The 23,385-nt window shown below is 34.6% G+C and overlaps 1 protein-coding gene across 3 annotated transcripts in view; it reads right to left on the bottom strand.

Moving 5' to 3' along the window:
- Positions 1-21,324: 21,324 nt before the first annotated feature.
- Positions 21,325-23,385, bottom strand: part of LOC107006522 (fatty acid amide hydrolase-like) — a 29,078-nt gene continuing 27,017 nt past the window's right edge. For 2 of the 3 annotated variants that reach the window (XM_015205055.2, XM_027913451.1), the window contains exons 16-20: positions 23,208-23,276; positions 23,068-23,132; positions 22,112-22,173; positions 21,928-22,023; positions 21,325-21,846 (exon numbers count right to left, since the gene is read on the bottom strand). In XM_015205055.2, coding sequence (XP_015060541.1) covers positions 21,787-21,846; positions 21,928-22,023; positions 22,112-22,173; positions 23,068-23,132; positions 23,208-23,276 — 352 coding nt within the window. In that variant the 3' untranslated portion in view covers positions 21,325-21,786. Of the gene's footprint in view, positions 21,847-21,927; positions 22,024-22,111; positions 22,174-23,067; positions 23,133-23,207; positions 23,317-23,385 lie in introns of those variants that run through there. The other variant, XR_003575537.1, reaches the window with a different exon arrangement.

Genomic DNA, 23,385 nt, shown 5'->3' on the forward strand with positions numbered 1-23,385 from the left:
CCTACTCCACGACTGTAACAGGAGGATTTTATTTCACTTGTGCTACTACAGAATTACAAATACAAGGATCATATTTATAGGAAAACCAAATGGTTAACCTAGGGTTTCAGTAATGGGTCGGGCCGGCTCCAAAAGCCTCCATGTCCCAAGTATTCTTGAGTCTAAGATTTGATGAAATGAGACAAAATATTTCCTATGGATTCTATATGAAAGATTTTTTAAGATATTCGTGTGAAAAGTATTAATTCCGCACTACTTTTCATATCTTTATATGCGATGAACGATATGAAAGGTCTTGTACAAGACCTATGAGAGGTCAAGTACACCGGTCTACGATTTGAGATTGTCACTATCTTTTAGGGTGTGGTTCGGGTCGTGACAATTATACCCTGAATTAATTACTTTTAAAATAGTAGAACTAGTTGTTAATTCATCAACTTCATAATTAATAAGTAAAACATGATAAACTCACTATATCAATTATTATTTTCTTAATAAGTGCGTCAATTTAAAATTGGACAAGTAATTGGGGGGGGGGAGGGGTATTAAGTACAATTTAACTATAAAATATCTGTTTTACTTTTAAGTAAAATGATTTACAACCACACAAATTTCTGTCAATCATTTTGGACCAGAAGTTTTAAAAATCTTATTTTCTTTCTTAGACTTCGTGCCAAGTCAAACTAACTTACATACATTTAGACGAAAGGAGTATTCATGTACTACACGTGGGCAACGAAGAGTCTGATGACCTTAAATTTTACTTTGTAAAATAAGTTTTTTTTTGGGGGGGGGGGGGGAATCAAGAGTCTATCAAAGACAGTCACACAACATTATTTATATTCGCTTCTTTCTTCCAAAGTTGTTATTATCTTGCATTCTACATTAGGTTGGTGTACATCGTTTATAAAATTTTCGTCACCAATTTGTACTTATAAGAATTCATACTGATTCATTTATTTGCATTCTTTAAAGTTTCATGCATACTCATATTCTTTTTGTTGAGAATATGTAATTATCATAGTTACAAGATGAATATTCTCCAATATGAAGTTGTAAGTGAATTTTTATTTTTCATATCTGCATCTTTTTGAGTTTTAAAATACAATTTCGTAATTGATTACTATATTTTTGTATTCTTCATTTCTTCTATCTTTAGGATATAAATATAATTAACGTAATCTCAATTTTTATATTTATAATTGATTGTTTTGAGAGTAAACATGTTAAATCCCGCAAAATATTTTACAACTAAACTTGTAAAGGAGAATTTCTTTCATAAACATTTATATTTATGTCTTCTTCGTTGTTTGATAATCATTTATTTTTTGAAAATAACATATTTGTATGTTTTACCTTTTACATGTAATCTTAAATGTTAAGAAAATTCATGTACTTAATGATTACATAGATAGGTACACAAAATAGTGCAAAAGTAAAAAATAAAAAATAAAAAATAATGTAAAGTAAAAAATTAGTGAAAATATTCATTGAATTTTATTGTATTAGAATTCATATTTAATTGTTTTATATATAGATATTTTAGCATAAAGTTCAATAAATATAGTGTATTTATATTTTAACATAGTCATACTTTATTTTATATTTGTAATTTTAGTTTTTCTATACATAATATGAAACATTTTGTCTATAGCAAGTTGATTTCTAACAAAATGTAGTTCAATCAATATGATAATATTTTTGTCTATATATTTTGATGTGATGTTTTTTATTATGGATGTCATGTCTTTATTTACTTTTGTTTCTTTTCCGTTTGAACTTGTACTTTTTTCTATAAATTTGATGTTGCACCATCTAGATATTTTGTAATATTTTTCTTTATATGTATCTTCTTTATAGTCAGTTTCTTTTTTGACATTAACATTTATGTTTAGTAATTAAAATACATTAATACCTCTAATATAATAAAAGGTTTATTTTTATGAAACATTAAAAATATTATATGTCCAATGTCTAATATAAGATTTTCAAGCTATATTCTGTGATGAGGTATATTTTTATGTCAAACTTACATGCAAAATGACTTAGCTTTGAACTTAGAGATGAATTTATATAGGCTCCACTATGATATATTTACTTATATAAATTAACTTTTCCAATGTTCATTAGGGGACAAACGTGCAACACACATTATCAAGACTAGTATTATAAAAATAGAGAAAACACAAAAATCCCCCCTTAACTTGGCATGAAAACTTACTTTATCACTTTGACTTTACATACTATTATTTGCCCTCCCCCCTGCCCAATCTTATCCAAAATAAATTTAATATCACCTTAAGATTATAATGTCAGTTTCACAGTGACAAGTGCATCTCTAACGTGCCATGTCATTGGCACATCAACATCACGTTAATGCCACCTTGAGAAATTATTTAAATTTTGATTTTTTAGTTCTTTTTTTCTTTTAATTGACAACAATTTTAGAAATAAAAAAATAGAAAAAATAAGGATTAATCTAACATTAATTTTTTTTAAAGATCATCACCATTAATACAACAGTGCCATAAATAATGATTTTGAACAACAATTTTCAACTCCAACAATCTTCTCATTTCAGTTTTCAAAATTAATGATATCAATTTTGATTCAGATCTTGAAAAAAAGAAGACCCTTTTCTTAAAATTGAATTTGATATGTACGAAAAATTAGAAGCAAAAAAAAAATAGTTAGGTGTTCGACGACCAAGGAGAAAAAGGTGAAGAAATGATGGTTTGTGTAACATCCCGTATCCAAAATATACCAAAAAAATGCATATTTTCAGAAGTTGCAAGTGCCAGCGACGGAGTCAACTACAGACCGTCAGTCGACTTACGGTCCATCAGTTGACTCCGTCGATGGGCCAGTAGACTCTCAGTTTTAAGTCACAAATGACGGTCGACCAATACGGTATCAGTCGACTTACGTTCCGTCAGTCGACTCCGTCGATGAACAGCTAACTTTCAGTTCTCAGTCACGAACGACGGCAGCCAGTATGGACTGTCAGTCGACTCCGTTGATTAATCAACTTAATTCCAGTTCTCATTCGTGAACGATGGTCGACCAGTATGGTCCGTCAGTTGACTCTGTCGATTCGCCATCTGACTTTCAACTCTAGTCACAAACGATGGTCGACTAGTACGGAGTGTCAGTTGATTTATGATCTGTCAGTCAAATCCGTCAGTGACTCCAACGACTTTTAAGTCAGGGGTCTTTTGGTCTTTTCATTTTTTGTTTGGCCCCTAAGCTACGTCATTTAGACCCTAAATCATGAGGTTTTAGTCAGTTTAATCCTAGAAACATAACTAAAACTTACCCAAGGCAAAATCATTAATCAAAACTTAGAAAATTAAAAGCAAGAGAGGAGAAAAAGGTCAAGAACCCTAGTTCAAGAACATAGAAAGTTTCCATCAATTCGAACCCCAAATTGAAAGATTTCTCCATGGAATTCATCACCAACTATATGAGATTTCACTAGTGGGTTCCTTTAACCCATTAGATCCCTAGATATCAGTCAGATTCTTAACTCCCTTATCAATATTAGACCTAGGGTTTCTAGAACTTCATTAGATTATCATGAATTAGTTAGTTACACGTTCCGAATCAGATTACCATGTTGTTACTCGGTTTATTGCATGAATTTAGAACTCTAGCTATGTTTTACTTTAGTTCTTGAATTACACATGCTAGGTCAGATATTTCAGTTATTCAGTTATACATGCCTGAGTTATTAATGAATCAGCATCATTAATTATTGCATTATCAGTTTGCATGTTCATTTTGAGCTATCGAGTATTTACAGAAACTTAGTCATAATCAATTAACCACTAAATCCATTGGGAGTAGCATAATACCGAGTTGGACTAGGGTTTAGCGTACCTAAATAATCCCAGAACTACTAGTCAAGTAGGTTGTAAGTTCCCTAAGTGGGTATCAATTTAGTGATCACGTTAGCAACGCCTTTATACCTATGGCAGGGTATATTGGGTCCTATCAATGGGGTGTACACATCGGACTCCACTTTTAGCTCATGTGGCTTTATTATCGATTATTAGTACCTCCCGTAGTTCAGTACGACTCTATTGTATTGACCATATATATAATTCAACTAGTATTCAGTCTCAACATGTTATATATTTGTTCATTGCAACCAGTTAGCTCAACATTCAGAATATTATACTTGGTTTTGTGCTTGTTCAGTTATGTATTATTTCAGCTTTACTCTATCTTTTATTCTCAGTACCTTTCAAGTACTGACGCATACGTGCGCTACATCTTCTGGTGATGTCGGTTAGGGTTCTTAGCATCCAGATCACATTTAGGTCGGTTCCTGATCTCCAGTTCAACAAAATCAATAGTGAGTCCTCATTCTCCGAGGAAAATAGTCATGAGTTTCTATTTCAGTATTTTTAGTCCTTTAGTTTCAGTTTGCTAGACTTAGCTGAGGCATGTCCTAGCATTTCTAGTTAGTTAGAGGCTATTCTCAAACATAGTTAGTTTCAACATAGTATTGAGTTAATATGTTCTTTATATTAAACTCATCAGTTTCATATATCTCATTTATATTATATGGGTATTCTGCATCTTTTCATTTTAATTATGATTTAGCTTCTGCATCAATTTATTATCTCTAGTATGCTCATGATCATGCCAACAGGGTTCGCTTGGGATCACTTGTGGTCCTAGGTCCTGTGTCCGCGTCTCGGGGGTAGCACGTGGCGTGAAAAACTTGGTATTAGAGCACTAGGTTAAAGTGTCCTAGGATGTTTGAAAAGTTGCACTAGGTAGAGTCATTTTCATGGGTGTGAAGTGCACCACATCTATTGAGAGGGAGGATATTAAGTGTTTTAGGAAAAAGTTCACTTTCTTGTTACTCTTATCGTGTGTAAGGTATGATCTAATTCCATTCTAACTCAACGTTCTACCTTTCAGATCATGCCTCCTCATAGAGTTAATGCCAGGAATGCTAATGCAGCTCCTCTAGTCCCAACTTAGGAAGTCTCCAATGCGGAGTTCAGGAACGTCATTCAGATGTTGTCTCAGATTGTGGCCTACCAGAACAATCGGGTTCAAGCTCTGGTGAATGCTAATGGTGGATGAGCAACTACAAGGGTCTGTGACTTTGTTAGGATAAATCCTCCTGAGTTCTTAGGATCACAAACTGATGAGGATCCCCATAATTTCTTAGATGAGATCATTATCTTTGAGATGATGCACGTCACTAGGAATGATCGAGTTGAGTTGGCATCATACCAGCGGAAAGATGTTCTCATATCTAGTACACTCAGTGGAAGGAAAATAGGGGTACAGATGCAACTACTATTACGTGGGATTGGTTTAGTGAGACCTTTCTGGATAGGTTTTTTCCAATAGATTTGAGAGAATCAAAGGCCCAGGAATTCATGAACTTAAGTCATGGTAACATGATAGTCCAAGAGTATGGGCTTAAGTTTAACCCAACTCTCCAGGTAGGCTCCTCACATGGTTGCTGACTCTAGGGCTCAGATGAATAAGTTTTTGTATGGGTTATCAAATTTGGTGAAAACAGAGTGTAGAATGCTATGTTACTGGGAGACATGAACATCTCTAGGCTTATGACTCATGCTCACCAGGTTGAGGGTGATAAGCTTAGGGAACATTCCAAGGAGAATAAGAAGGCTAGTACTAGGAACTATGACTACTCTTAGTAGAAGTCGAGTGGTGGAAATCGCTCACAATTTTAGTAGAGACCTTCGACCCCAGCCCCTCTGTCAGCTAGTGTTCCATCCTCCAAGAATAGCTATGATCAGAAGGTTAGGGCACCAGAACTAAGTCTTAGGGAAGTGTTTTAGGCACCAAGACTTAGCCCACTTGCCCTAAGTATGGTAAGAACCATCCAGGCGAGTGACCTCGCAGGAAAGGAATGATGCTTTGGATGCGGTCAGTCTGGTCAAAAGTTTAGGGATTGTCCTTCTAGATAGGGTTAAGGATGTAGTAATGGTAGAGTTCAGTCTACAACTTCAGCAACACCATCAAGTCGCCCGACTCAGCAGGGTGACTCATCTGGTACAAAAGGCGTTCAGTGTACGCTCTTCAGGCTCGCCAAGATCAGGAAGGTTCTCTTGATGTAGTCATTGGTACGTTACGAGTCATTGACCTTGATGTTAATGCATTGTAGATCCATGGGATACTCTCTCATTTGTAACTTTTTACATTGCAGTCCAGTTCAGTGTTAGTCCAGAAAATCTCTTGGAAGCTTTCTCAAGTATCTACACCAGTTGGTGACCCAGTTATAGCTAGACGGGTATACAGAAATGCCCTATCACAGTCTCTGAGAAGTCACCTCAGTAGATCTTGTAAATTTAGAAATGATAGAGTACGATGTCATTCTAGGCATGGATTGGTTACATTTTTGTTATGCCTCAGTCGATTGTAAAACTAGGATTTTTCGTTTTCAATTTCCAAATGAACCAATCTTAGAATGGAAGGATAGTAGCTAAGCGCCAATGGGACGATTTATTTCTTGCCTTAAGGCTAGAAAAATGATCTTTAAGGGTTATCTCTATCATATAGGGGTTAAGGATTCTAGCTCTGAAACCCCAACTCTTGAGTCAATTCCAGTAGTCAGTGAGTTTCTAAAAGTGTTTCTAGAAGATCTTCCCGGAGTTCCTCTCGAAAGGGAAATTGACTTTGGAATAAATCTACTTCTAGATACCCAGCCTATTTATATTCCTCCTTACATAATGGCTCCAGCTGAGCTTAAGAAATTGAAAGAGCAGTTTAAAGACATTCTAAATAAGGGCTTCATCATACCTAGTATTTCGCCATGGGGTGCACCAGTGTTGTTCGTAAAAAAGAAAGATGGTTCTCACAGAATGTGCATTAACTATAGACAGTTGAACAAGGTCACAATCAAGAATAAGTATCCCATCCCCAAGATTGATGACTTTCTTGACCAACTTCAGGGTGCTAGTCATTTCTCAAAAATAGACCTCGGATCGGGTTATTATTATCTCAGAGTCAGCGATAATGACATTCCGAAAGCAGTCTTCAGAACTCATTATCATCATCATGAATTTGTAGTTATGTCATTTGGACTAATCAATGCTCCTGTAACTTTCATGGATTTGATTAACAGAGTGTTCAAATAGTACTTGGACTTGTTTATTATCATCTTTATTGATAGTATTCTCATTTGATCTAGGAATGAGGAAGAACATGCAATTCATTTGAGAGTTATTCTACATTCTCTCAAATATCGCCAGTTATTTTCTGAGTTTATCAAATTCGAGTTCTGATTGCAATCCATTGCTTTCTTTGGTCACATTGTCTCTGCGAAGGTATCTGAGTGAATTCGCAAAAGATAGGAGTAGTGAAACAATGGCCCAAACCTATCTCTGCTATAGATATTAGAAGTTTCTTAGGTCTAGGGGGTTTATAGAAGGTTCGTGGAAGGATTTTCATCCATATCCTAAGCATTAACAAGGTTGACTTAGAAAATGGTCAAGTTTCAATTATCAGATGATTGTAAGAAAAGCTTTGTTGAATTTAAAACTAGATTGGCTACAACTTCTGTGTTGACTCTACCAGAGGGTTCAGATGGTTATGTGATCCATTATGATGCATCCAGAGTTTTCCTAGGTTGTGTGTTGATGCAGCGAGATAAGCTTATAGCTTATGCTTCTAGACAGATTAAGGTGCATGAGAAAAACTATCCAACTCATGACCTCGAGCTTGTAGCAGTGGTGTTTGCACTCAAGATATGGAGACACTACTTGTATGGTGTTCATGTAGATGTGTTCAGTGATCATAAGAGCCTTCAATGTGTGTTCACCAGAAAGAGTTCAATCTTCGCCAGAGGAGATGGCTTGAGTTTCTTAAGGATTATGATATGAGTGTGCATTATCATCCTGGTAAGGAGAATTTAGTAGTAGATGCTCTTAGCAGATTATCTATGGGTAGTGTATCCCATGTTGAGGAAGAAAGGAAACAACTAGTGAAGGATGTCACATGCTTGCTCGCTTGGGAGTTTGCCTTATAAGCATATCAGACAGTGGTGTAACAGTTCAGAATGGGACATAATCTTCTTTGGTAGTGGAGGTTAAGGAAAATATAGACAATGATCCAATCTTTCTTAAACTTAAGAGTGCAGTCCATAATCAGAGAGTGGAGGCTTTCTCCCAAAGAGAAGATGGTGTACTTCGCTACTAGGGTAGATTTTGTGTTCCTAATGTGGGTGATTTGAGAAAACATATTCTTGCAGAATCCCATACCTCAAGATATTATATTCATCCAGGTGCCACTAAGATGTATTGCGATCTCCGGAAGTCTATTGGTGGAATGGCATGAAGAGGGATATAGAAGATTTTGTGAGTAAGTGCCCCAATTGCTAGCTAGTCAAGGTAGAAGATCAGAAACCAGGGGGTATGACTCAAGATATCGACACTCCTACTTGGAAGTGGGAAGTTATCAACATGGATTTCATCATGGGATTACCTCAAACTCGCATACATCATGACTCCATCTGGGTGATAGTTGACATAATGATTAAGTCTTCTCGCTTTTTGGCGGTCAAGACTACATATTCGTCGAACGGCTATTCCAAACTTTACATTAATGAAATTGTGAGGTTGCATGGGGTTTCTTCGTCTATCATCTCAGATAGAGGTCCTCGGTTTACCTCTCATTTCTAGAAGTCATTTCAGAAGGGTCTTGTTACTCAAGTGAACCTTAGCACAACATTTCATCCGCAGATGGATGGACAAGCAGAACGTACCATTCAGACCCTAGAGGATATATTGAGATCTTGTGTGATCAATTTCAAGGGTATTTTGGATGATCACCTTCCTCTTGTTGAGTTAGCCTAAAACAATAGCTACCATTCCAGCATTAAGATGGCCCTTTATGAGCCACTATATGGGTGTAGATGTATATCTCTTTTTGGTTGGTTTGAAATACGTGAGTCAGCTTCGGTTGGGCCAGATTCAATCCTTTATGCTATGGAGAAAGTGCAACTCATTAGAGATAGACTTAACACAGCCTAGAGTTGGAAAAATTCTTATGCAGATGTAAGGAGAAGGGAACTAGAGTTCCAAGTTGATGATTGGGATTTCTTGAAAGCTTCACCTATGAAGGGGGTGATGAGATTTGTCAAGAAAGGGAAGCTCAGTCCTAGATATGTAGAACCTCACAAGATCCTGAAAAGGGTTGAAAGGTGCATATGAGTTAGAGTTGCCAGCAGAACTAGCAGCAGTGCATCCAGTCTTCCACATCTCGCTCTTGAAGAAGTGTGTGAGTCATCCAACCTCTGTAGTGCCATTAGAGAATGTGGCAGTGAAAAATAGTCTTTCTTATGAGGATGTACTAGTTGATATTATTGACCGTCAGGTTAGAAGGTTGAGAAACAAAGAAGTCACTTCAGTCAAGGTTTTGTGGAGGAGTCAGTTTGTAGAGGAGCTACTTGGGAAGCAGAAGCAGCCATGAAAGCCAAGTATCCACACCTCTTTCTTTCTATTCAGCTCCAGCTTGAGGTAATAGTTCCTCTTTCGTTTTTCATTCATTCATGCGTGAATTAAGCCTTAGAATCAACTTCCCTTGGTTTGTACTTGTATTTTCAGCATAATTGCATGTTCTTGGGTCTCAATTCATTCAGAAACTCAGTCATTGATGTTTAGTGGTAGGACTACAGCTCTCTCCCTCTATTTCAACTAGTTTAGTCATCTTTCAAGGACGAATGATCCGAAGGGGGAGATAATGTAATACTCCGTATAAAAAATAGATCGAAAAAGTGCATATTTTCAGAAGTTACAGGTGCCAGCAATGGAGCCAACTACGGACCATCAGTCGACTTATGGTCCGTCAATCGACTTCGTCGATGGGCCAGCTGACTCTCACTTATATGTCAGAAAAAACGGTCAACAAGTACGGACCGTCAGTCGACTTATGGTCCGTCAGTCGACACCGTCGATGAACAGCTAACTTCCAGTTCTCAATTGCGAATGACGATCGACCAGTACGGATCGTTAGCCATCTCCATCGATTGATCATCTTACTTCCAATTCTCAGTCGTGAAAAACACTCGACCAGTACGAACCGTCAATCAACTTCGTCGATTCTCCAGCTGACTTTCAACTCTCAGTCACAAATGATGGTCAACCAGTACGCACCGTTTGTCGACTCCATCATTGACTCAAACAAATTTTAAGCCAGGGATCTTTTGGTGTTTTCCTTTTTCGATTGGCCCCTAAGATACATCATTTAGACCCTAAATCATAAGATTTTAACCAGTTTCAGCCTAGAAACATAACTAGAACTTTCCCAAGTCAAAATCGTTAATCAAAACTTAAAAAATTAGAAGCAAAAGAGGAGAAAAAGGTCAAGAACCCTAGTTTAAGAACGCAAAAAGTTTCCATCAATTACAGCCCCACAATTCAAAGAGCTCTCTGTGGAGTTCATCACCAGGTATGTGAGATTTTACTTGTGGGTTTCTTTCACCTATTAGATCCCCATATATCAGTCATATTCTTGATTTCCTATCATGTTTAGACCTAGGATTTCTAAAACTTCATTAGATTATCATGAATTAGTTAGTTATATGTTCTAAATCAGATAACCATGTTATTATTCAGCTTATTGTATGAATTTTAGAACCCTAGTTATGTATTTCTTTAGTTCTTGAATTACACATGCTAGGTCAGATATTTCAGTTATTCAGTTATACATGCCTAAGTTATTAATGCATCATTATCAGATTAATTGTTGCATTTTCACTTTGCGTGTTCGGTTTGAGCTATCCAATATCTATAAAAAGTTAGTCATAATCAATTAACCACTAAATCCATTAGAGTAGCATAATATCGAGTTTTGACTAGGGCTTAGCAATACCCAAATAGTCCAAGAACTGCTAGCCAAGTAGGTTGTAAGTCCCCTCTGTGGGCATCATTTTAGTGATCACGCCAACATGCCTTTATACCTGTGGCAGGGTATATTGGGTCCTCCCATTGGGGCGTATATATCAGACTCCACATTTAGCTTATGTGGATTTAGTAACGGTTATTAGTAGCCTCCATAATTCAGTCAGACTCTATTGCATTGACCATATTTACAGTTCAATTAGTATTCACTCTAAGCATGTTATAAATTTGGTCATTGCATCCAATTAGCTCAGCATTCAGTAAATCATGTTCAGAATATTATACTTGCTTTTGTGCTTGTTGAGTTATGTATTATTTCAGCTTTACTCTATCCTGCATGCTTAGTACCTTTCAAGTACTGACACACAGGTGCGGTACATCTTCTGGTGATGTCGGTTCAGGTTCGGAGCATCTAGATCGCGTTTAGGTCAGTTTTTGATCTCCAGTTTAGCAGAATTAGTGGTGAGTCCTCATTCTTCGAGGACAATAGTCATGGGTTTCTTTTTCAGTATTTATAGTCCTTTAGTTTCAGTTTGCTATATTTAGCGGAAGCATGTCCCAACATTTCTAGTCAATTAGAGGCTATTTTCAAACATAGTTAGTTTCAACTAAGTATTGAGTTAATATGTTCTTTGTATTAAAATCATCAGTTTCATATATCTCAGTTATATTATATGGGTATTCCCCTTCTTTTCATTTTAATTATGATTTAGCTTCCGCATCAGTTTATTATCTCTAGTATGTTCATGATCATGCCAACAGGGTTCGCTTGGGATCATTTGTGGTCCTAGGTTCCGTGTCCGCATCTCGAGATTAGTGCGGGGCGTGACAACAAGAAGGCTTGGAGCAGGGGAAAGAGCGCGTCTGTGAAGTTCGATGAACAAGAATTGGTGCGGGGAGTTCCAAAGAAGAACAAAGAGGGAGAGGATGGGAGTCTTAACAATTAGAAGAATGAGGTGGTGCAATGGTTGCTGATTGCGGCAATGGGTGGTGGGGTGTGGGGAAGAAGAAAATGTTAGGTTTCTAGTAGCTAAGGGTGGGGTGGTATGGTGTGAGGAAGATGAAGTATGAAAAATAATTGGTAAAAAAAAAATGAGACCCACTTATATTTTTCTCTTTATTCTTTTTATCGATATACGCTTGTACTTATTAACTTGCCACGTTAGCAATTTGAGTTCATTTAAATTCACTTGATATGAGATCTTAAAAATATGGATGTTGCTTTTATTTAGCAAAATATGACATTTCCTATCAACGATTAATAAAAGATAAATAAAAAGGTATACATTAAAAAGGAAACTTCATCTTTTTCTAATTTGATTCTTTATTTTTGGCTCATCTAATTTTTCTTCTTCTTTAGAACCCAATAGGAAATAATCAATAATAACAAACCTCATTACAAATTAAAAATAATAAAAGCAACGTTGTATCTTGGTCATTGCGTCTTGGTATGTATACAAACTGTTGTTGATACAAACTTTTTGATGCTTCAAATAAGTTATCAATTTTGTTTTTATTCTTTTGATGTATTATTAACATCTATCAATATCTATATCTCATTCAACCATCAATCTACCTTGAAAATATGAACTTCTTAACATGAATGTAAATTATTATAGTGTCTCTTAACTAAAAAAACTCAATTAGTATATTTTATATTTATATTTATTTATTTATATGATATAATATAAAACTAGATACTTTTTTACATTGATGAGTTGTGACTTTTCGAAGGGTTGTGAATTTTTTTACAAGTTGTGAATTTTCTGAAGAGTTGTGAATTTTCTGAAGAATTGTGAATTTTTGAAGGGTTGTGAATTTTTTGATAAGTTGTGACTTTTCTGAAGAGTTGTGACTGTTTAGAAGGGTTGTGAGTTTTTCAAAAAGTTATCACTTTTCTAAAGAGTTGTGACTTTTCTGAAACGTGTTAACTTTTGTAATAAGGATCAATAAACACATGTTCATACTATTATTTGATGATTATATATAGAGGTGTTTCCTCTAATTTTTAAACTATTACTCTTTTTTAAGTTTTTATGCTTCTTCTTCCAAGAAAACCTCAAAAGTGATTTGCAGTCATTGAGTACGTTTGAATTTTAACAGAGAGTAAGATGTCATATAAGTAAGGTTTTGTGAACACATTGTACCAAGCTTAATCCATAATCACACTAGGTTACAAGCATGGATACAAAGATTAGCACTATGAAGATGATGAGATGTTATTTAGTTTCATGTATTCGAAAATTGTTATTTACTTTGTCTCCAATTTTCGGTATGTTTTTTAACAGAATGTTAATAATTTCTTTTCCAAATTGTATTCTTTACATAATATATGGACTAGATATAGCATTAACATTTTTTTGCAAATTCTTTTGTTTAATCATAGCTTAAAAATTTATACAATACACATTTTGTTCTTTATTAACTTTATATCCTTATAGTATTATGATTAATTCCTTTTTAAGCTATTCATAGGTCACTCAAACGTTATTTTTCTTAATGATGAGTCGAGAATTGCGACTCACATAGGGCTTATTATTCAATGATTTAGTGTCCTCAATACCTATTTTGTGCTCATAACTGAGGTTAATATGTTAATATGCAACAATAGAGGATTAAAGGCAAGGCAAGGACATTACAATGCGAAAAGGAGCAAAAAAGGTTGAAAACTGAATAGAAGTTTAAGTTCGCAAAGGTTACACAGTGACTCTCCGAGTGAACCTCCAGCTCACCAAAAAATCCAACGAAGTGTCCCATGTTTCGAACCAACTTGGAGAGAAAAAAGGAAATTCAGCGACTCGCCAAATGGATCGACGATAGCAATCCAACTCATGCCTAAATTTCCAAAATAATTTGTTGCAGTAATAAAGCCAAAAGGCGAGAAGAAGCAACTGCCGAATCGGTCGGCCAACTCAATTAACCTCGCTGAGTGGACTGCGGACTTAAATTTTTGAGAAGTATAAATTCATTTTTTTGGAAAGAACCCACAGTGTGTATTCCTAAGATTTTGAGAGTTTCTGCATCTTTACACATTGTTGAATAGCTTTGGAAAAGATTTGAACCTCGAATTTGAGATTTTAGGATTCTATCTTTAATTTCGGCATTGAGTATTGTTGATGGTTAACAATTCATATAGAAAATCTTACTGTCAATGATTTATTATTTTCGACTATAATTGACTAAAACTCCTTATTTTAGGGGTGTGATCATGTAGTCGAATGCATTAATTAGCTAATAGGTGTTATTTATTATTGATTTTAATGTTGTTTAGAAGTAGGTTCAATTATATTTTCATATTTTAATTGATGAATTGAATTTGAAAATTATGTTCTAGCTTAGCTCTCTATGTTTGCTTTGAGAAAGAGGTATAGAGTAGATAGTTGTTTGATAGTTATATTGATTGAGTCTTAAAAATCTACCTTGAGAAAGTGGGTTTGATTGTGTCTTTACAAACACAAGTTAAAAGAGTGGGTCGATTAAGGAATTGGGTTTCTTAGAAATGATAAGCTTGTTGAGGTTTGAGGAACTCACTTGAAATACAATAACTGATCGAGAGATGGCTATTGTATTGAAACCTAGCCTACCAATTGAGATTCAACAACTTTAAGCAACTATAAATTACCCATTACACGAAATTAACTTTCGAATTATCACATTCCTAAGGTACGATCTCTAATTGTTTAATCCCTATGCTAAGTATTTTTTTTGGTGAAATTTGGTTACTAATTGCCACTATTTGATAATTATCATAGAAACTTCGTGATTTAATTTCATGTAACGAAACCTTTACTTCTACAAACGGTTATGCCATGTTTTTACTTCCTAATTAAATTATATATTGTATCACGCCCTGTGGGATCGACCCCAACTCTTACTTGGGTTTATACATGTAAGCGACCGCCTACACTTAAAATTGGATGAAGTGTAGTTGAGCGTTATTAAAAATGGTCCCACTGTCTGGAGTGATCTTTACAATTATTTTATTGTAGTATTTTCTTGATATTATTTTATTGTAGTGAAATTTTTTTATTCATGTTTTTTTGTTGGCTGATCTAAAACATATGAAGAAATTAGTGTAAATAGGAGTAATGCAAGTCAACTTGAGAACAATAATGTCAATGGCAACTTGCATGATGTCAATGAGGATTAGCTCGAAAATACCAGTGCTATTTGGTTGCTTCCAATTGTGTAAAATGTGATGTTTCATGTGACCAACATGATGTTACAGTCGTTGCAAATGAAGGGTCTCTTTGAGGACTTTCCCATGAGGATCCTCATGATGACATCCACAACTTAGTGGATGTGTGTGGACCGTTTTCATTCAAGAACATCACTCAAGAGTCAGTCTGATTTTGTTGGGTTACCTTTTCTCTAATGGGAAAGCAGCAGAGTGGTTGAATGAGTTAACAAGGGAATCTATCACTTCTTGGGAGTAGCTCACGGAAGTCTTTTATGAGAGATTTTTCCCTTCCTCGAAGATGGTTAAGTTGAGGGATAATATTCAGACCTTCAAGCAGATTGATGGTGAGCCTATTCATGAAACTTGGTTGAGGTTCCAAAGTTGCTTCTTTAGTGTCCTACTCATAGGTTTCTTGATAATGTGTAAATGATATATTTTTACCAGAATCTCAACACGATCAACAAAGGTGTTGCATACCAACTCATTCAGGGTGGAATCATGAGACTACCATTTGATATAGCATCAATCATGCTTAATGAGATGCCAAAAATTAATTGTGCATTTTACACAAGGGAATACCACGTGTCTCATTTAAATCTTGGACTAACAAAGGAACAAATGGGAAAAAAACAAGAACGAGATAAAAACATGGCCAAGATAATGACCCAAATGGACCAATTGATGAAGCATGTTATGAGAAGTGGTTCCAAGGTCGTGAATGCAATTAGTGATAATAGTGGAGTTATCACACCCCGAGCCTACACCCTAGGCGGAACTGACACTCAAGAACCATTGATGGCCCCAAGTGAACTCTTACTTATTCAGTGAAAGACTCCAAGCATTATTACAATGATCATATGCATTTCTACACAACTGTTTAATAAAATAATTTAGAACGTTTAAAGGTCAAACATTCAACTTGGCCAAAGTAGCAAGTCAAGTGTTAACATAAGAAATAACAATGTAAAGACAACTGAATTACTGATGTCTATGAAGCCTCTAAAACAGGGAGGAATGTTGAGACAAGACCTTGATCATCCTAACAATGAAATACTAAAAGAAAATGATAAAAATGAGCCCTCTAGGAAGGTAGGAGTTTCACCAGACTCTAAGTGCTCAACTAGATCAACGAGGTGCTGGATGAGGATCATGATAACCTGTGTCTACATCATAAGACGATGTAGGCCTAATGACATCAGTACATTGAATATACGAGTATGCGAGGGAAAAACTAAACATAACATAAGTTTGAAAGGAATCTAAAAGAAACACTTACCTTGGATTTTCTCAACTCATGAATAACTTAACTCAATATAGAGCAATAAAACACATGCAATATATGGAAAACTTGTAAAATAGTGGAAAACAACTTCGTTCAATAAATAATATGCAATAACAATCTCAACTTTACTCATATAATAAAGTAATATAGTTTTTGTGGAAGTTTCTCTAACAGAAAACAACCACTATGAGCTAATTGGTGATACATTGTCTTGCCCACGCTGCTAGAACTGCCATATACTTTGTCGTCATATAAAATGCCTTAACTAAGTGGATCCACTAGTCTATGCTAAAAAGCACTTAAGGAATCATCTAAAAAGTATGATCATTTACTACCCATGATGGCTACATGGTTTATGGAGAGTGAGTATATGAAGTCAAAGCAGGAGTGGCTTAAGCATGTTAGTGGCCTAAAACAAAAATTAAATGGGGTCTTCAACTTGAATCGTCAATAATTTTATATAGTTGATTTCTTCTACTTTTCAACTGATAATATAATCATTCTTGTTTTAAATTATTTTTCATGAGATATAATACTTCAAATATGTCAAATTTCTTCTATAATTCCTTCATTTTTCATGAAAATTTTACTTTTTCTACAAATAGTATTCAATGTTTGTTAAAAGAAAATAATTTATAACTTATTATTATTAAAATGAGGCCCCTTATATTTGGGGGCCTAAGGCACATTTCTTTTTTTTAACACAGTCGAGCCACCTATGAGTCAAACTCACCCCCATATTGATGCTTAATACTACTTCAAAATACTCAGCAACGTCTTTCTTTGGATTGAGATAATTACTCAAAATTTATCTTAAAAGCCCTCTTGGAATCGATTTTCACATTCTTGCTCAAATGTAAAAATATTTACTCTTTAACTGAAAACTAGATCAAAGACTCTTTTGGAAATCAAGGTTTCCTTTATTCTTTAAATGTGAAAACATTTTACTCTTTGGGAATACATAGTCCCAATATACACTTTTGGAAGAAATTAAGTTAAAATTTCACTTTACTCAACTCAAAACTCAAGTCTCAAAACAAAGTTAAAACATTTATAAAAGACTTTTGAAAGACTTTATGAACTTCTCTTAACTTGGATATTAACTTCTCTGGACGTAACTATTGACTTCTCTTGACTTGACTCTTAACTTTTCTTTAATTGAATTATGGATTCAAGGATTTTGATTTATGACAGGAAAGATCTCGTGATATTTAGAAGTGTTTTTAGATTGTTAAATATGAAAAGAAGATCAAGAAATCACTGGAAGCAAGTCAGCGACGCTGAGATGCATTTAAATATTTCATACTGAAATAAAATTTTGAAACACTGGAGTCCGCGACCTCTCCGTGACGTGGAGAGAAAAATTTTACATTGAAAGGACAAATCCGCGACGGGGACCGGGTACATGTTCCTTGTCCAATTTTTTTTTCTCGTTTTCTAAACCCAATTTACCTAATTTCAATTCTTTTTTATCAATTCTTTTTTAGATTCAAATACCCAGTATATATACACAAGATCCTAATTCTAAACAACTCTTAAAATGACATGATTTCATCAAGAACTGCACAATCCTATCAAATCTCAAGTACTAAAACGAACTTCAAGAACATAATTTAAGAACATCATACTATCAACTTTCTAGAAATAAATTTTGCTGAAACAAACATCATTGGCGCGTACATGGACAAACCCAACGCTATGAAAGTCTCACATACCTTGTAGGATTAATCCATGGCGAATTCCACAACCAAAATTTCAAGAACTTTACAAATCTTGAACTTCTCTTCTCCTTTCTCCTCTTTTCTCTTCTCTCAAAGTCCTAGCATATTTCTTAATTGCGTAAACTGAACTAACTCAATTTAGATCCCAAATAATTTACTAAATATACATTTAATTAATCGGGTAAGGAAAAGAAAATTTTCCCTTCAAAAATCCGGATTAAACTTTCCTTATTGTAACAACCTAACTTCAAATGGGCATATCCCACTCATACAAACTCAGAATCGCGCAAACTCGAAAGCGTTGAAAATATTATTTCAAGATCTTTCCTATGATATCTGGAAGCACACCTAAATCATGTATAAATAAGAGTTACGGTTGCTTGTAGTTGGCCAAAAACTCAACTTAACATACTTAACAAATTTTTCAGATTTTTATATTCTTTGCAAAATCGACTATTCCAATTTTTTAAATCCTTTATAGTTCTTTCAATTAGCCAGATATTAGAGGAGTGAACCTGATGACACCCAATTTAATTCCATGTACAATGATGAGGTTCAGTTCATGTCGAACCAAGTGGGGGGTTCTCATTTGAGCTATCCAAGGTCGGGGCGGAAATCAAGGTTCGAATAGAGATCACGATGATGGTTGGAGAGATTGGGATAAAGAATGGAGAGACCATGGTGCAAATTGGAGATAAATATATGGTAACAAATATCACTATGTGCCTCCTCATGAACGTCAAAAGCCGAAGAAATAAAGGGATGATCCCGAAAGTTCTCGTACTAAGGATATGTGTGCTCGTATCTTAAACAAAGTGGAAGGATCATACAAGCTACTCAATGAAATGAAACAATGACTTCACACTCAGTTTCCATCAAGGTACTTAAAACTTAGATGGGTCAAATCTCGGTTCATTTGAATCCAAGATCAAAGGAGGGTCTTCATAGTAATACTTTGGTGAACCCAAAGAATGAGGCTTGATGACATGGACACGTCGTGCCACGACATTAAAAAAGGCGATTCTTGGGAGGTAACCCACATTTTACTTTTGTTTTGAATAACGGTTGTTGCATGTGAATAGAAATTTGAAATTTAAAGGAAAAGGGTAAATGGGCGAGCCAAAGTCCATTCAGCGAATCGACAAGTGGCTCAGTGAATGCGACTTATCTCGCCTTTTGGACCGACTGAAGGACGATGACTCTTATAAATTCGGCAGACTAAAGTCCACTCGGTGAGTCTCCGAGTGGATAGGTGGAATTAATAGACCTTACTGATCGAGACGCTAACTGAAGGGTCATGGGTCTTTCAACCATTTTTAATTCAAACCTTATTTTGAAATTTTTGACTCTTGTACATTTACAATCAAAGTTTAGGTTCTATTTTTCATTTCAATCTTTTTGTGGATGTCCTTGTGTGCTCGGAAACTAAAGTATTTATTGTTGTATCCCTTTGCTTTAGTTTCATATCTTTGAAATTGAGACTGGTTGGCCAAACTAGTTTTATAATTGTAAGAGTTATGTCGAGAATGTGTTTGAGTAGTCTGTAGATCTATTAGTTTCTTTGATTTTGTGTTAAATTATTCGTTATATCTATTTCGAATTCAATCATGCCTGATATCTTATTTATCATAATTTAGTTTGAGATTGGCGCTTAAATTGTGGGTTTGCATGTTAGGGTTTTGTGTGGGTAAAGTTTGAATAACCTAAGTTTCACCAAAAAACTCAAACTTGCCCAATGATGAATTGGGTGATGTCATTCTTAAGAGAAAAATCATTATTTGTTTGAATCTAGGTCAATTGGGGGAAGTATGAGTGCCCTCGGAGTATATAATCGTAATGGGTTAGGCTTGAATGACATAAAATTGGTTTTGAAATTGGATTATTATAGGTTGTGCTTAAACAACTGGATATTGAGGTGGGAATCTAGCATGTTGGGGTATTTGGCAAGCTGAGTCAAGCTCGCCGAGTGACTCGGTGGTTCGCCAATTAATCCTTGATTACCTTTTGGACCTGGAATGTTGGTAATTAATTTGTAACCTTCAGTGATATGCTTGTGCTCACTGAGTAGAGAATATACCATTTCAAGGGACATATCGTGCGTTGTGATAGATATTATAATTTGATTAACGTGTCGCACGCCACAATTGATTTTATTATCAAGATATGTGTTTCACGCCGCGACTGATGCATGGACATGTATGTCCCCTGTATGTTCCCGACTGAGAGACAGTCGATGTGTATAGTTAGGTCATACATGAATCACTATACTTGACATTTCATTTCATTGCATTGCATATCATTATCATTTGTTAACTTGTGAGTGCCTTTCTTTGGATCTTGTGACTAGTGAACTTAATCTTATGTGTTGCTGATTTGTAATTGTTGGAGTGAGGTGGTTGAACTATGCGTTATGTTAATTGTGAGGCATAAGGTTGGACTATTTTTATACAGGTTGTAGTTGTGGAGGTTCGGTTGGAATGTAAAAGTACACTTATTTTGTTCCCTTTACTTGTGTTTAGAAGTTTACTTGTTGAGTATCTTGCGGTTTGGTACTCGCCCCTTGCTTCTACATTTTTGTAGGTTACGAGTTCGGATCTTCGTGATACTGGAGTTAGTTGTTTGTCATCACAGTGGACCTTCTTACTCCTATTTTTGATTTGTTCTACTTTAGAGATAACATCATTTAAACTTGTGTTTTCTTTGAGATTCATTGTAATAAATTAGAGGCTTGTGCACGTGATAACCAGGTTTTGAGGATTTTTTAGCTAAGTTAATTGATTATTTGCATTATAAATTGTTATTCAAATTTCAGTTATAATTTATTTTCACACTTTATTGAAATTGTTGGGTTTAGGCTAACTTATCTTAGTGAGATATAATTGGTTATCACTGCTCTTCATAAATTTAAATAACCTTACCTAGGAGAATCAATAAGAAACTCTTTCTCTTTTACTGTATCAATTATTTTGTTTTAATTATCTGGATTTTTATTATTCATAGTACTATGTTCTCATTTTATTCACACTATCTACGGATAAATATAGCTTGGATTAGTTAACTTGCTTGCGGTCTTACTCTAAACAGTTTAAGTGATTAATTTAATCAAACAAACTTTAGGCTAAACAATAAATATCATTTATAATATTTATCCTATTTTGAATATGTAAACACCTAATTTTCATTGAGGTTTTGTCAAAAGCATGATTCTCTTTTTGGATCATGGGGAGAAATGAAGAAGAGACAAAGAGCTAAAAAGTATAAAAAGAGTAATACATTAAAAATAATTTCTTATGGTTAATAAAAAGCATGCAAAGGGGATGTAAAAGAACCTAATTCAACCCCAAAGCAAGCTTATGAAGTGAGGATTGTTCAAGTCTATATAAGTAGATTGCTAGTCCATTTCCGAATGCTTTTATCCACTCTAGCACCCCCGGTTACGCTCAGAACCAATCGAAGCTTGGACTGGAAGTCTAAACTGGGTTGGACCTAATTCTGATATCATGTAAAGATATGACTCATGCTCTTAAGAAGACTGACCACCAGTCTATTCGCCAACCAATATGACTCTTTTAGCCATGGGATCGGAGGCAAGTGATAAGAGATGGTTTAGTTCATTATTTAAGATGCATATAGTATTTATCAGATAAAACGTTAATTGTTGAATTAAGTGACCAAATTATGGCTTGCAAATCAAACGAACAGAGAATTCAATTAGCTGGCCAACAGATCCCAGAAAACCTCTGGTTTTTTGTATTGTGAAATACATAATGCCTGAAAAACAAGATATGCAATTAATTTAAATGAATAAAATAAAAAGGAGTGATAATTAAAAATATTAATTAATTGAATTACCTGCATGGAAAAAGCTATATGAATCAATAAGGATTCATCCCATGGCTTTCCAATAAATTGAAGACCAATAGGCAAATGAGACTTATCATAACCAACCTAGACAAAATATTAAATTAATTTGAATAAATAATTAAAATTAAAATTGTTATCATATTTTAAGAAGATAGAGAAAGAGCATACATACGGGTACAGTAATAGCAGGCAATCCCAGAAAATTTCCTGCTATCTGGTATCGAACTAGTGCAGCTGAAATAATCATCAAGTTTAATTTTCTCATAATTATTTTTTATGAATAATAGTAAAACCCCTTAGTCCCATGGACTCATACTATCTATACTTATGCAGATCATTGGGGATAGCTTTTGGTATGCCGAATTGTCCTTAATTTTCCTTATGTCGTATTCAGAGATGGTTCTTCATGTACATATATAATACTGATCGGTAGCTCCATCACTTATACTAATATATACTAGGTGTTGGGGATGTTTTCATCTATGTATGTATATATATTTCTCTATTTTGATATTTGTTTCTTGCTTTCCTTATGTATATATATCTTCTATGTATGTGCTAGCCTGTTACTTTTGGTTATATATTCATTTAATGACTTCTATAAAATCAGACTACACACAGGGATTAGTTACTCACTGCCTTGACTAGCCTTAAATATGATGAATCCATTGATATTGAAACTAGCAAAGACAAATATTCAGATGAAACAACTTGATAATTAACTATTACTCTCTCTCTCCACTTTAATTGTCATGGTTTCATATTTTAGAGTCAAACTATAAGAAATTTTTACTAATATATTTTGTATCATATTGATATATGCGAAAAATTACAACTTATATATATTACTTTTCGTATAGCTTTTGAATGTCAGTTTTTTTGTTTAAAAAATCGAATTAATGTAATTTAATTTAACTTTGAAAAGTAGTTAAATTTATATACTTGTAAAGTGCGTAATAAATAGTATAAGTCACAATAAATATTGAGAATTCAAAATAAATATGAAAAATTTGAAATGTGTCATTACGCCAGCGGGAAAAAGTGTATATGTATATATGAAAAAATAAACTAAGATATATGAGTATGTATGTTAATAATAAAATAAGATTCATAAATATATATATATACCTCCATTTATGTAGTCGAGTTCCCCAGTGTGGCGAGTGTCGTTGCCTATGGTGTAAGCCGTAACCCTACACAAGTAGTATATATTTGACAAAATTGATATATGTTTAAATTTATTTGATTAAATATACGTACGTACGTACCCTGTTGTTGGTGTAACAATCACATCTGCCATGCTAAATATTCTTTTGTGAAACTGCAGCTGTCGGTTTCTGGACGTGAAATAAAAGGGACAACGTACACTTTATTTACCTAATTGATCAAATTAAACAGTCTAAATTAAACTTCATTTAGGTTAGGATGTATGTTTGCAAATAGGAT

The sequence above is a fragment of the Solanum pennellii genome, chromosome 12 (genome assembly GCF_001406875.1).
Source record: "Solanum pennellii chromosome 12, SPENNV200".
Taxonomy (NCBI): Eukaryota; Viridiplantae; Streptophyta; class Magnoliopsida; order Solanales; family Solanaceae; genus Solanum; species Solanum pennellii.